At 41.7% G+C, this 14,292-nt stretch overlaps 1 protein-coding gene across 8 annotated transcripts in view; it reads right to left on the reverse strand.

The window, feature by feature from the left end:
- Positions 1–14,292, reverse strand: part of lrrc7 (leucine rich repeat containing 7) — an 87,327-nt gene that overhangs the window by 157 nt on the left and 72,878 nt on the right. For 2 of the 8 annotated variants that reach the window (XM_027290160.1, XM_027290162.1), the window contains 11 exons: positions 13,701–13,925; positions 13,381–13,609; positions 11,996–12,355; positions 11,620–11,865; positions 9,498–9,710; positions 8,132–8,299; positions 6,763–6,882; positions 6,380–6,593; positions 5,846–6,129; positions 4,772–4,864; positions 926–1,000 (listed from right to left, as the gene is read on the reverse strand). In XM_027290160.1, coding sequence (XP_027145961.1) covers positions 926–1,000; positions 4,772–4,864; positions 5,846–6,129; positions 6,380–6,593; positions 6,763–6,882; positions 8,132–8,299; positions 9,498–9,710; positions 11,620–11,865; positions 11,996–12,355; positions 13,381–13,609; positions 13,701–13,925 — 2,227 coding nt within the window. Of the gene's footprint in view, positions 1–53; positions 181–925; positions 1,001–4,771; positions 4,865–5,845; positions 6,130–6,379; positions 6,594–6,762; positions 6,883–8,131; positions 8,300–9,497; positions 9,711–11,619; positions 11,866–11,995; positions 12,356–13,380; positions 13,610–13,700; positions 13,926–14,292 lie in introns of those variants that run through there. The other 6 variants (XM_027290168.1, XM_027290165.1, XM_027290164.1 and 3 more) reach the window with 5 other exon arrangements.

Below are 14,292 nucleotides of genomic sequence, written 5' to 3' on the forward strand. Positions count from 1 at the left end.
AGTCAACAGCATGTGTGTGTGCATCTATGAGGTTTATGTGCTGCAGAATTTCCATACATATGTCTATGTGTGTGTGTGTGTGTGTGGTTGTGGGAGGATGGAGGGTCACTGCCATCATTATCTCAGTAACACATCACTGTTGGGGAAAAGAGAGAGAAGAGGAGGAGCTACACAGTCATGCTGTAAAGAGAGAAGGGGTAAAGACAAAAAAGGGCTTTTAGATGAGTTCATCCAGCTAAACTGTACATCTGTGGAGAGAAGATGGAGGAGGAGGAGAGAGGGGAGGGAAGTATGACAGGGATGAGGGGTGGGGAAGAGGGGAGGGGCTGTCACTTGGGCTTCATTGTAGTGTGACTTTGAAATAAAAGCTACAATGAATATAGTATATATAAGTACATATAAAAAAACTTCTATTGAAGAGAACCAATCTCTTACTGCAAACTGCAGTAATCACGCAGTAGAAACGTATTTAAACCCATGTAATGTTAGACAACATTACTGTACATGAAGAGCTTTTATTAGCTTGTCAAAGCAGCAAACCCATTTTCTGTAACCTCTTCTCCTCATCAGGGTCTCGGTGGGGCTGGAGCCTATCCCAGCTGACACTGAGCAAGAGGCTGGTTACACCCTGGCTAATGATTAAGGGAGAGAGGGTGTGGGGTTCATGCCTGATTTCTGGACCAACAGGTACCCTCACCCCAGTAAGATGAGATCTCTGTGAGATCTCTGGCTCCATTACTGCAGCTAATCAGTGTTTGTGTGACTCTGCTGGCTAACAGTAGATGAAGCATATCTATTTCCTTTCCTTTCCTACAGAAGGCTCTGCCTCACTGTTTATAAAATAAGGGTTAAGGAGGGTTAGGGAGGGAGAGGTGATGGGGCATGTGGCTGTTTCTGTTACATTTGACAATGAGCGAGATGTTACCTGCAGTATCTTATCTCCTGGCTGCAGGGCGGAGGCGGCGGGCCCGTCATGCTGTACCCTAGTAACAAAGATACCCTATAAGTCAAAATGATACACCGTTAGGACAACACAGGGACACGATGGTTTAGAATCTTTGCCTTTCTTATTCTCATCTCAATACCCCCCCTTCTGCCAATTCACCAATGCATTCTCTTTGGTCCAAATTTAGAGAGGCATCCACTTGATGAAGACGTCTATCTTACAGAAGCTGAGTGATGCATTCCTCCCAAAATATACTTATATATATACTTGTCAAAATGGTTCATCATCTGTTTATACAGATAAGGACTTGGCATTGGATAGACATGATGTTAGAAAGAGAGAAAAAATATATACAGTAAGTATATAAAGAATAGGGGGAAAGAATAGGTGTGGGATGGGTGCTGACTAAGGGAAAAGAAGATATTTCATCCCCCATATTTTCCCCCCATAACCCAAGGCAGAGATTGTAAAAACACCAACATCTTTTCACTGAGAGCTGAAAGATGTTTTGAAACACAGAAAAGTGCAGGACAATGTAGCTGTACAACACTGTTCAACAGGTGGTGCAAATGTTGAACACACAGTAGTGAGCTTAACCGATTAATGTGCCACATGTGACACCAGTTAAAACAATGTGATGTAGTACTGACAGTGCAGTGACACCTACGTACTACAGTGTATGAGTGAATGCAAGAACAGACACATATATTGCATGTTAAAGAGGTGGTTATGTTACAAGTATTAGTTCAGTTACTACACTGACACTGGCATTTATACAGTGAGCCTCATACGTGCATACAAACTAATGATTTTATTTTGATTCTGTAAACTGGATTGGATCTGGCCGGTTCATTTGGGTTCATTCACATCCTTCCAAGTGGACTTTAGTGACATATGGGGCACACTGCACATTACAGATGTCTTTGTTAGCAGCTGGAAATTGTTAGTCACAGTAATAAAACATTTACACACTTTAAAGCAGGTACACACAAAGCTGCAGCACTGTGCTAAAATCTTCAAAGTTTCTGAATTTGTCAGAAATCATTTAAATGTACCTATTTGTAAGGTTTGACTACAAGTGTATAAACCAGGGTTGTAGTGAAAACCACCTAAACCAAGGCCAAGTCATGACCAGGACAAGAGTGTATCGAGACCAAGACAGTCAAGCACATGGCATGACTAACTTTGAAAGACAACTAGCAACTATTTTCCTATTTTCCAACATATTTATTGTATTTAAAAAGAAACCTCAGAATTGTCTCTACACGGACTTTAAGCGTTGCCTTGAAGTATTTACGAGCCACTGTGTGTTCTGTTGGATGCTGTTTTGCAGAGGAACTCTCTGTGGTTTAGGAATCCATTAGGAATCTCTGCTTCTTAAAACCTGCTCTTCTATTCTTAAACTGAGCTTGAGAAGCTCATAGATTAAAGCGGGGGATTCCACTCCTGTCAATACAGGACATGAGTCATCGTTCACTGAATCCTAATTAGCCAGAAGTTGAACTGACCCAGTGTGAGTGCCACAGCTAGCCTTTTACGTCAAATCACTGTGATTCCTTTTTATAGAAACTAGTTTCAAAAAGGATTTTAGAAGAGTATGAAATCATTGGTTTCAAATATAATGCGATAAGGAAATGAATGTCAATTCATTTGAATTAGTTCTTGGAATATTATTCTGTTTCTAAACAGATCAAGGCGAGTGATAACAATTATTTGTTGTTACAAAATACATGTAAATAAATAAATAAAATAAAAATACATCTTAAGAAAAGGGATATTGTTAAATACATTTACAGATGATAGATCATTTGAACACACACATATGCACCTTATAGTGAAATATTCATGTTGTGTTCAGCCATTATGAAAGGTAAAACTATAACAAAATGATGTCTCTCTCCGTTCCTTAATAAGCTGGTAAGGTAAAATGTTAAAAACTAACATAAATAGGAGGCAACATTTTTTGTTTTACAATAATAAAGATCAGTTATTACAAATGTTCCTCTGGCAGAGATAAATCAGTGGTTGCAAACAGCAAGATGGCCACAAGAGGGAGGCATAGTCATGTGGAGAAGTGGCGTGTGTAGCGGTGTAGGTTCTCCAGATTATTTTTGATTAACTATATAAACTCAACTACTTAATTTAAAGATAGTGGTAATTAAAACCACTGATGTCATTTATAAACCTGTCTATTGTGTGTGGAGAGGGTTGGACAAACCAAAGTGAGTTCTCAAGTAGGTCAGAAAAATGAAATCAAAGGCATCTCGATTCATTAGAACTAAAAGTGCTGACGAGTCAGCCCTAAACTGACAACAAGCAGAAAAAACACATGAAAGCAAGCTTCATCTGAGATGTCTCACATGTGGATGAAGTAACAAGGGAACCAGTGTAAGAACAGAAAAGGAACCTTTAGTTTGTGACAAATAATTTCTGTTTTTGACATTGTGTGGGGTCTGAGGAGAGCAAAGCAGACACATAGTTCATATGAGTGTATTTACAACATCTAAATGCACATTTGAACGTTGACATCTGAGCCATACACAGTCCCATTGTTGCAGATACCCAGAAGATCAGAAGGTGACTGTCAGTCAATGAGATTTCATGAAACATGACGGCAGCACATTTTAATTTAATGTGAAATAGAAGTATTCTGCAATATCCATTCATCCACATTAACATGGATTGATAAAGTCTACATTGTATATTTTATACACTATAAATATGCTGTATGTCTAATGTAATTCCTTGAGAAAATGTTCCTCTGAGGAGGAACTGCTCATCTGCACTGGCTCTATTTGCTGCTTGTGTAACATGACATTAACAATGAACAAACTGCAGCTGGCGGACGCTTTATGGATATAAGTCGACATGGGAATGATTAAATAACTGTGTGTGTCAGCAACTGAGTCACTATCTGTCTAAATAAAACTTAAGTTAAATGATGAATTGACACTTTCTATATTATCACTTTACACCCCCGACTTAAATTGATTCACCATTTGTCACACGGGCTATGCAGAGGCTGTTTGAAGAACTCCTCTTGTAGCCTCTCTATTTATAGACCAGCTGTCTCGTCAGTTACTCAACATCTGAATAACAGTCAGTAAAATCTGCCATACTTCCTGTCCTTAGATCAAAGTGTTGAACATCTAAAATCACCCATGGTGTCCCAGAACTAAAGCAGCATTCTTAAAATAACCGTCAGAGCTCCGTGATCAGCCTCAGCCTCACTCCTTGCGACTGCCTATAGCAGCATGTTTCTAGGACAGACTGCCATGTGCAGGAGGCCTGGGGGATCTGCAACCCCAACAGGCTCTCAGTGAACACATACACTGACAAAATCAAACCCAGAAGTAGTACATTTGGCATATCTTATAATAAGATATCATGTATGCATGTGGGCACAGATCTTTTTCTACCTGAAATATTTATATTTGTTGCTTTATATGTTATACAATATTTCTAGTACATGATACATGCATAGTGTGTACTATCAGACCTACTGTAATAATGTACTTTCCAAACAGATATCACTTCTCTGGAGTCTTCCATCCTGCCTGCTGATGCTAACACGTATTTACAACATTTTTAGTTTTGATACACACAACCTTTTTTACCCCTTCAAATACGTAAACTGCAGTTTTCCAACAGTCTGTGGTATAAAATCACAGACTCAAAGTTAACCAAGTCAACTGCTGCCCCACAGACAGACAGACATATGGACAGATAGACGAAACACTGCAGTAACGAGCAGCAGTTTCCATGGCAACTCTGAGGTAAAGCTGGGGAGGCTGTAATTGGCTGGCAGGCCAGATCGGGTCGTACCATGTCGGAGGGTTTGAAGGGGTTCCCCTGGCCGCTGATGCCACCAGAGATACTGAAACCAAGACCAGGGTTCTTCTCTATTCTCACACACAGCTAGAGAGAGAGAGAGAGAGAGGAGAAAAAGAAAAGACAGAAAAGAAAGAAGAACACGTGAAAGTGAAATACAAAGATCATAACCATCTCTACACAAGCATAGAGTAGACAGACAACATGCACGACAGCGGGAGAGTGCTTTCATGTGACGTGTAACACGATTTGGCAGCTATACTGAGGTCCTCATTTCTCTGACAGCAACAATGAGCCACAAATATCCCTGTCAGAGTTTTTCTATTTGGCATAATGAAAACGGCCTCATACTGGGGAAGGGAACAACAAAACCCCACAGGAGGATCAGCTGATCCGGGTGGTGTGAATGACTTCATGTTCCTAACTAAACTGGTACCAGTGTTTCAATCTGTGAAATATCTCAGATTTAGAACTACGCCTCCGTGGCTTTTTCTAGACCTGTTTCATCACAAACTATCGCTGTTATGGCTATAATTACACTTCCATGTCCCAGTTATTATAATACTTTGTGTACTTTGGTTAACAGCTTGTTGGCCTTATATGGAACCTTCAATCCACTTGCCCACATGAGCATGTGGACTGGTAACAATCAAGTCCTGTCATAAGCATATCGGATATGGCTAATGCTGGTTGTTTCAAACCCACCTACTTATCTGTACTGTTTCTTTGACCAATTCTATTCCTGCTGTCAATTAGTCTCAAGCTGTTTTACTGTTTACATTCATACTTGTCTCATTAGCAACTTGTCAGTCATTGTGATGATGCAAAGACATTTTTGAATGATTGGCAACTATATATATATATATATATATATATATATATATAATATATATATATATAGAGAGAGATAGATAGATAGATAGATAGATAGATAGATAGATAGATAGATAGATAGATAGATAGATAGATAGATAGATAGATAGATAGTGTGGGATGTGGTTGCTAAATACATACATACATACAGACAGACAGACAGACAGACAGACAGACAGACAGACAGACAGATACCTGTTCCTGAAAACCATCCGTGCTCTTCTGGCCTTTAGTCTGCAACAGGCAGCGAGCGCTCTGAGGCCGTGGGTTTGTGTGGGTCATGACAACCTGGTTGCTATGAACCATGGCCTGGTTGCCATGGTACTGAGGGTTGGTGGCTGGGAGGGATGGCTGATGGGAGGTGTGGGAAGAATGGGGGTTGTACTGAGGCTGGTTCCCAGATGGTGACAGGGCCATGGGCAGGCCGGAGCTGGGGTAAGCCTGTCCAGGATTGGGATGGCCTGGATAAAAAACAGAGACTGATAGCTTCAATCAGTCTGAAATACAACTTCCTGTAATACACTAATGTGTACACTGTTGAATTGAGACACATGGCACACATACTTCATACTTCTGTGACTAATGTACTATTACTGTGAAATCGCAGGTTTCAAATTGTAAACTGGGATAAGTTGAATTCAAAGACACCAGGATATGCTAACTAGCTAATAACCAAAATAAATCTTTACGGGCTACAAATGAGCATTTTTTTTATTTATTACCATTTACCTTGTGGCATGTTGCTCTGGTACTGCCCAGGGCCCCCAGAGGGAACTACTGACAAGGGCATCCCTGGTTGGTATTGGCCCCCTTTGTTGATCATCCCATCGTAGCCCTGCTGCCCGACCACACGATGAGGTGTAGTGGACGAGGAGGAGGAAGAGGAAGTGACGATCATGTGTGTGTTGTGTGACTGGTGGGAAGGGTTGTGGGAGTGAGCACTCTGTGGACAGAGGGAGTACTGTTAGAGACATGCTCATCCATGCTAGAGGGACTAGTAATATACAATAGAACTTTACTGTCAAACTTTATGGCGGCAGAAAGTTTTTGAGCCATATAGGGTGCTATGTTGATCGTGATCGAAGTGTCAAATGAGATTAGACATGTTCTACCTTTTTCATGAGGTTGTCAGGTGGGACGTCCCTCCTGCCAAGTGAATAGGGAGCCCACTGGTTGCTCCCTGACACCCCCTCCTGGTCATTATCCAGCATGGCTGCCTGCTGAGAGGGGGTCTGAGAGAGACAGAGATGAACGGAGGGACCATTACTGAAAATGAAGTATCCATACTGTGGGGGATGATATTTCTTCACCCTTCTAGGTGAAGTTAAGTAATGTGTTGTGCAACGTTACCACCGGTCAACATGGTCTGATGGCTGATGCAAATAAATAGTTGATCTAAAGTTCTGAAGAGTTATTCTTCCTTCTACACCATGAACCTCAAATCATGATTGACTAATCAAAGTATGTGACATCACCTTTTCCTACTTCAAATAAATTAGAAGAGCAGTCGTGTCTAAATGGTAACTTGATTTACAAAACTCTTTGATTTGGATGCTTTGTTTCTACTTCAAAATAATCTTGTTTTGCTTAATATGAGGCACATCTGCAGCTGTACAAGAGTAAATTAGTTGTTTGTTCAGTGACATTATAACGGTTCAGGTGGAGGGAGGTACCCTTTTTGTTGATGAATGGATCACGCACTGACTTTGACCTAAACACTGGTGTTCGTGTCCTGTGTGAAACTAAATATTGATTATGGCTTTTTGTTTTGGAACTTCACTGAGACCTTTTCAGTTGCAGTTTTGTTAGTTTTAGGCACAAACACTACTTAGGTTTAGAAAGATCACGGTTTGGGTTACAATAATAAGTCTGCTTTGAGTTTTGATTTCGCACAGGACATGAAAAGCAGCTGGCAGCTGGCAGAAAAGCCTGAAGATAAACATATGCAGAAACAATCTCACAAGAGTTTCACAAATCCAGAGTTACCATGTGGACACGACCAAGAAGAGCACAGAGAAAAAAAAGAAATACTAAAATCTCCAAAGTGTGAAAGAACCAAAAAAGTTCCAACTTCAGCAGTAAATGTGTGTGTTCACTTCAGTTTCTCCACCCAAACCCCACCGGGCACGTCTCTGTCACGGCTGTGATGCTGATTGGTCCAAACTCTTGAAACACAAATTTATCACCAAAATTTGTACACTGGCTGCTATTCGTTTGAAGTGGCTTTGAGTCACGCTGAATGGGATTTGAATTCCAAAACGAAGGTGTATCATACCAAGTTCATAGATACTCACAGCTGGAGGTGGTAGACAGGATAGTTAATAGTCTAAATTACACTGGCAATAATGGCACACAGTTAAATTATAGTTCATGGTTGCTGTAGTTGGGTGAAGAGGCAGTGGCAGCTATTCTCTATAATTAACTATGTTCGCAGTAATAACAGCAGTACCAGGGGTTCATTGTTTTCAGAGGGATACTCACAGCGTTAGCAGACGGAGGAGGAGGTAGTGGTAGCCAACGGCCAGCAGGGGGCTCATGCTTAGTGTTATTGTAAAGGTTAAAGTTCAAAGTGCTGCTGCGCCCCTGGCTGTGACCCCCGCCCTGACAGAGCATGCCCAGCGTGAGCGTGTTGTGCTTTAGGACACCACTCTGATTGGAGAAGACAACATCACATGACATGGGTGAATGTGGGGGGGGGGGGCTACACAGCAAGCTGCAGCAATTTGGCAACACACTGTGACCGCCACACACAAATAAACAAACAACAATAACAGTGCACAGTTGCTGAAAGCACAGAGAAATGTTAACTAATGAACAGTCAGTACACACAGAGAACATTGTGTCATACAAGGAACAACTGGTGGATTTATAAGTTTTCGGTCTAGTTATGTAGTAAGATATGTGATTTAACATTGGGTTTAAACAAACAATAAGGCCAATCCCTAAGTGAAAGTGATGTGGAATGCATGTTTTCATGTCTGTTGAGGCACCAGCTCCAACTGAAGAATCAGTTTTCACATTTTGGAAAATATGTTCTTGCTGAGACTGAGATGTGAAGATTGATTGCACTTTTATGCCTGCACGGTAATAATGAAGCTGGAGCCAGGAGATGTAAAGACAGGAAACAGCTTGCCTGTCTACCAGCACCGCCACAGCTTCCTAATTAATACACCATATCGTGTTTGTTTAATCTGTGCAAAAACAGAAGTATAAAAGAGAACAGAACTATTTCTTCATTGGGTGTGAATCTACTATACTACTACTACCTATGCTACTGCTAGGCTGCCCGGCAACCTGTGGAGATGCCAGAGAAGACACAAGAGAATTATTGAGCTTTAAACTGGCATGTGGACAGGCCCACTGTTCTTCCGTGTTTCCATACTGACATGAGAGTGGTATCTATATGCTCATCTAACTTTTGACAAAAAAATCCTATTAAATGTTAATCTATTTCTTTAAAGATACTATTGTTCATTTTATCAATGTTGATACATACACTATAATTACAGTGCCCTGTTTTTGGGAAAAAACAGCATAGACCAGCATCACCCAGCTGGGGAATTATGCTGGTTGACTTTTTTTTTACACGATTTTGTTGAATTGAATTTCAGGACATGATTTCTTCAGCACATATCCGGTAATGAGTGTGCAGAAGGTCAGGCTGACAGAGCGACAGTGTGGATGGGACACACATGCAGCTGGACACATATCTGGTCAACCTTACAACACAGATTTACACAAATACAGACAGGGAGGGCCTCCGAATGCTGTGTGTGTGTGTGTGTGTGTGTGTGTGTGTGTGTCATTGTTTCTCCCTCTTCAGTATTTCTGCATTGCATTGACGTACCCTGTCCAATCGTTTGGCCTCTATGTGCCTAAGTAGCTGTTGCCTCCAGTCTGCAGGCATCCTGGAGGTGATGTCTTCAGGTTTCTGTGGTACGACAGGTCTTACTTTGATGGTGTCATCAGATGGTTTCTCAGGGCAGGTTGCCAAAGTGTAGTCAGGTGGCATCTTCTCCAGCAGGGCAGCCATGGTAGGACGAGCTGAGACTGGACGGGCCTGAGAAAAAAGGTTAATATTTTAAAAAGATCATGTTGCTAGTAGTGACCATCCCACAGAGAATCATCAATTTTGCAGTTTCCTTCAGCTCTACAGAGGTTTCCAGCATCTTTCAGCTCAGTGTTTTAGGGCCCACAACTGTAATATTTTGTTCATTAGCTCTGATAAAGTCATGCAAACTGCAAACAAAGTTAATTAACTATATTTCCCACAGACCTGGTGGAGACCAACACAGAGTTAAAAGGAAAGTGAATATTTATCAGGTGACCAGAACTTCAAATGAACGCTAATGCTGCCGTACATATCTGTAAAAAGGCAACTATTTGTTGGTGTTTGTTCTGACAACTTATTACACTTCATATGTCAGATGTTGTGTTTACAGCTTGTTGCACTATCACAAAGTAAGTAAGTGTAATTGAAATAAACCACCTCCCAAGACTCTACTCACAAATAAAATAAATCATATCGATATTTTCCAACAACCACTATCTTAAGGTCAAACTAATGAGGACTGACCTTCAAAATAAAAACGACAATAGGGTTTATCATTTGTTTAGCATCTATACATCTAAATATACACCATCTTAGTTTATTGAACATTAGCTAATTAGTACTGAAGTAGAGCTGAGGCTGATGGGAATGTCATTGGATAATTGTTATATATTTAGATATTTCCATGTGGAGCGACGTAGTGGGCCAACTGCTTGGTACTGCCATTCCTAGAACTAAGCTGCTCAGTGGTAATGGTAAATGGACTGAACTCAACCACTCAAGGCACTTTTACACTGCATATCTCATTCACACACATTCATACACTGATGGCATTGGCTGCCATGCAAGTTGCCAACAGCTCATTAGTTTGAGGAGCTAAGCATTCATACACATTCACACACTGATGGCACAGCCTTCTTGCTTGAAGGCACTTCAACATGCAGACTGGAGGAGCTGGGGATCGAACCACCGATCATGTGATTAGTGGACAACCCTATTATCTACGTGAGCTCCATAAGCCACCCTGCTAGCATGGCTAATGGCAACAGCAGTGTGACACTAGCGAGTTTAAGTATCATGTGGTGTTACACCATAGGGAAGACAAAGAGTTTATCCTAAAGCTAAAGCTCTCTACAGAACAGGTGCAGTATATTCCAGCCTTCACATTTGGCCTTTTGCTTTGGCAAGATGCAAAAATAAGACTGCAGTCAAGCGCTCAATATTAGTTTTTCCTTCCTGTGCCCTCATGCTGAAAGGGGCCAGATGAAGTACTTGTGCATCTGATAGTATTCTCCTACACGCCTCTCTGTGGCTATTTTTGGTAAGTCTGACTTGGGGCAAACCCAGAACACACTGAAGGAATTATTTATGGGCTTGGGAATGCCTTGGGATCTGGGGATATAGCTGAAACAAAGGACATCTGCCCTACTCTTCTTAGTCTGTTGCTATAATGAGCTGGATCCAGGTAATTGGTGATGAATGGATGGATAAATGGATGCTTCCACTCAATCATATACATTTTTGTAATGCCAAGTCATCATACCTCTTCGACAAAGTAGGCTGTGTGTTAGTGCCTTGCCATCAGGGCCCTGCTAGAAATTACCCAAACAACCTTTCAAGCATATAAGCAAGTGTTTTCTATTTCTAGACCAGGAATATACGTAGTAGTGACTCTTGCTTTAGATATAGTGTACATTTACACACAGACATTTTGAAAATGTCTGGCCTCTGGAAAACTGTGATGGGTTTGTTGTTTTCTGACATTTATAGACAAGCCAAATAATGAGTAATTAAGAAACTAATTCACAGATTGATCAATAAAATAATTGTTAGTTGTAGCCCTTTTTTGTTTCAATTATAACATATTGGATTGGACAAGTATGTATCAGCAGCTTGCAGTAGGTGACAGACAGACTACCTGAGACGCTCCGTAGGTCTCAGTACTGTAGCTCCTGGCAGACAGGGGGCGACGCTGAGTCAAGCTCTTGGTTGGATAACCAATCATTGGCTTCTTCTGCTCCTGGTAGGTGGGATAGTCGTCATCATAACGACCGTTTCTCTTGTTGTGCAACATCTGGTTCTGGCTGTCGGCCATGTTAGTGAGAGCTGAGTGCTCCATGGGGGTGGAGTACACAAGAGCCCGACTATAGAGAGGGGGGTCCGACTGAGGACAGGAAAGTTTCATCAGATGACAGAATAAGAAAGTCTTTCAGACCTCAACATTAAACTAAAAATTAATTTTGGAAGATTCATTTGGGTCATTTATTTTGTACACACATACACAGATCTTGTACCTGCTGTCTGTATTGAGCTTCCTGCAGCGCCTCCTGTTGGGCTTCATGGACTCTGCGGAACAAAGCGAGCTCTGTGGAGCTCACCAATGAATCTGCTCTCCTCAAAAACCCTGGCCTGGAGCGCTGTGTCGGTATTGGCTGCTGCTGCTGCTGCTGCTGGCTGGGTGGACCATCCTGGTTGATTGGCGATTGGGGGAAAGAAAACATCTCCAGTGGTGGATACGCACGATACCGAGGGCTCACCAACTCCTTGGGTAATGTTTTCCCTGGTTGATTGATGTACTCCAAGGCCTTCGATGAGTGGTTTGAATAATCGGGTGTGTTGGGGAAGGGTGGAGGCACCCGACGATCCATGGTGACCTGATTTGTTCGAACAGTGAGTCAATGAAATGTTTTCGGGCATTGTTGTCATACAAAACAGATTTTTCATTTAGTTATCAAAGAAAGTGAAAATCTTGTTTTTGCTAATCTCCAGTAGATAAAATGTTCACTTTGCTGCAGTGATGTACAGGTGGACATGATGCAACAAAACACTTTTTAGTTAGGTGTTAAGTTACTCTTTAACATGAGGGTGGCACTGTGGTGGAAGAAGGTTCCTGGTCTGAACCTCGTCTGGGGCCTTTCTATGTGGAGTTTGCATGTTTTCCCCGTATCTGCGTTGGTCCTCTCCCAGTACTTCGTCTTCCTCTTACAGTCCAAAGACATAAGTTAATTGGTGACTCTAAATTGCCTGTAGGTGTGAGTGTGATTGTTTGTTTGTCTCTATATACCCTCAGATGAACTGGAAACTTTTCTAAGTCAGCTGGGATAGGCTCTAGCCCTGTGTGACCCTGATGAGGATAAGCAGCTAGAAAACATGAAAACATTGCTCCATAGTGCTCTGAGCAGTCAAACACCAGGTACCTTTAAACTGGCTGCAAATGCTATTTTTATAATCAGTATATCAAACGACAATGTGACAGGGCAATCGGTAGCGTAGTGGGTTAAGCGGCCGCCCCGTGTGCAAAAGGCCATAGTCCTTCGCTGCAGCTGGCCCCGGTTTAAATCGCGGCCATTTACTGCGTGTCACTCCCTCTCTCTCTGCCCCCTGCTTCCTGTCTATCTCCAGCTGTACTATCAATAAAGGCATAAAAGGCCAAAAAAAAATCTTTTCCTTTATTGGACACAGCAGGCAGTTGTTTCCTGTAACAAAGCTCTAAAAACCGAGTGTATACTACCTGCCACCAAACAGACATCAGCATTTCAGGGCTAAAAAAGCTGTCTGGATGTATGATAAGTAAACGTTAACTAACATGTTATCCATATCAATTTGAAATGTGATGATGAGTCAAAGTTGTGTTCATAACCTCTGTCCACTGATCTCAAGTGGTTAAAAAGCTGCTAACCTGGGGGTTGTAGTTATGGTCAAAGTGGTATGCCTTCTGTGGGATGGCAGGTTTTTGGTTCTGTCCGGGTTGGTTCTGGTTGCCATGTCCTGGGAAGCCCAGCTCATCGTCCAACATGGGGGCAGACTGTGACCGTGACATGTTGGTCTGCTCCATAGAACCAGGCAACTCTGGACGGTCCAGACTAGTCTGCTGCTCAATGGATGAGCTGTAGCTGTCCATGGGAATACTGTACAGAGACACATGAGAGAGATCAACTACAACGTACTGACATAACATGCTGCTAATGTAAAGACAAATAAGAACTAAACTAAACCCACCTGTAGACCTTGTAGGAGCCTATGTCAATTTCATCGATGCTCTGTGATTTCTTGAACTTGGATCTCGTCTCCCTCATCATGGGGGACAGGCGGTCTGAGCTTTTACTCATCACCACGGTCACCTTGTTGCCCCCGCTGACACTGAGCTGATCCTTTCTGTTCTGCTCCCCCTGATTGTTGTGGTATGTCCAGCTGCCGGGCAAAGGCCCTGCACCTTGTTCCAGCCTTGGATCAAAAAGCAAAGGCTGGTCAGGAAGTGTACAAATATGAGCCAAGAAATTAGCTCAACTATAGCTGTGTTAAAGTTAATAGTAAAAGCAGAAGACGGAGTCAGGTGAAACATTATATGGTCTAATAAGCTGTCATTTCATCTCTACTCTATTATTCATTTTATCTAAAGGGCTGACAAAAGGTGGGTGGATATTCAGAAGTCTGGAAGTGGTAGAGATGAGATTTAGAACAATACATTTTTGCACAAATATTGTGTTAACGTTTTGTTCAAGTTTTAATTTGACTGTGGATTATCTACAGCCAACAACAATTGGTTTATAATATATAATATAACAGTTACAATACTCACAAACTGACATTG

The sequence above is a fragment of the Larimichthys crocea genome, chromosome XVII (genome assembly GCF_000972845.2).
Source record: "Larimichthys crocea isolate SSNF chromosome XVII, L_crocea_2.0, whole genome shotgun sequence".
NCBI classification, from domain to species: Eukaryota; Metazoa; Chordata; class Actinopteri; family Sciaenidae; genus Larimichthys; species Larimichthys crocea.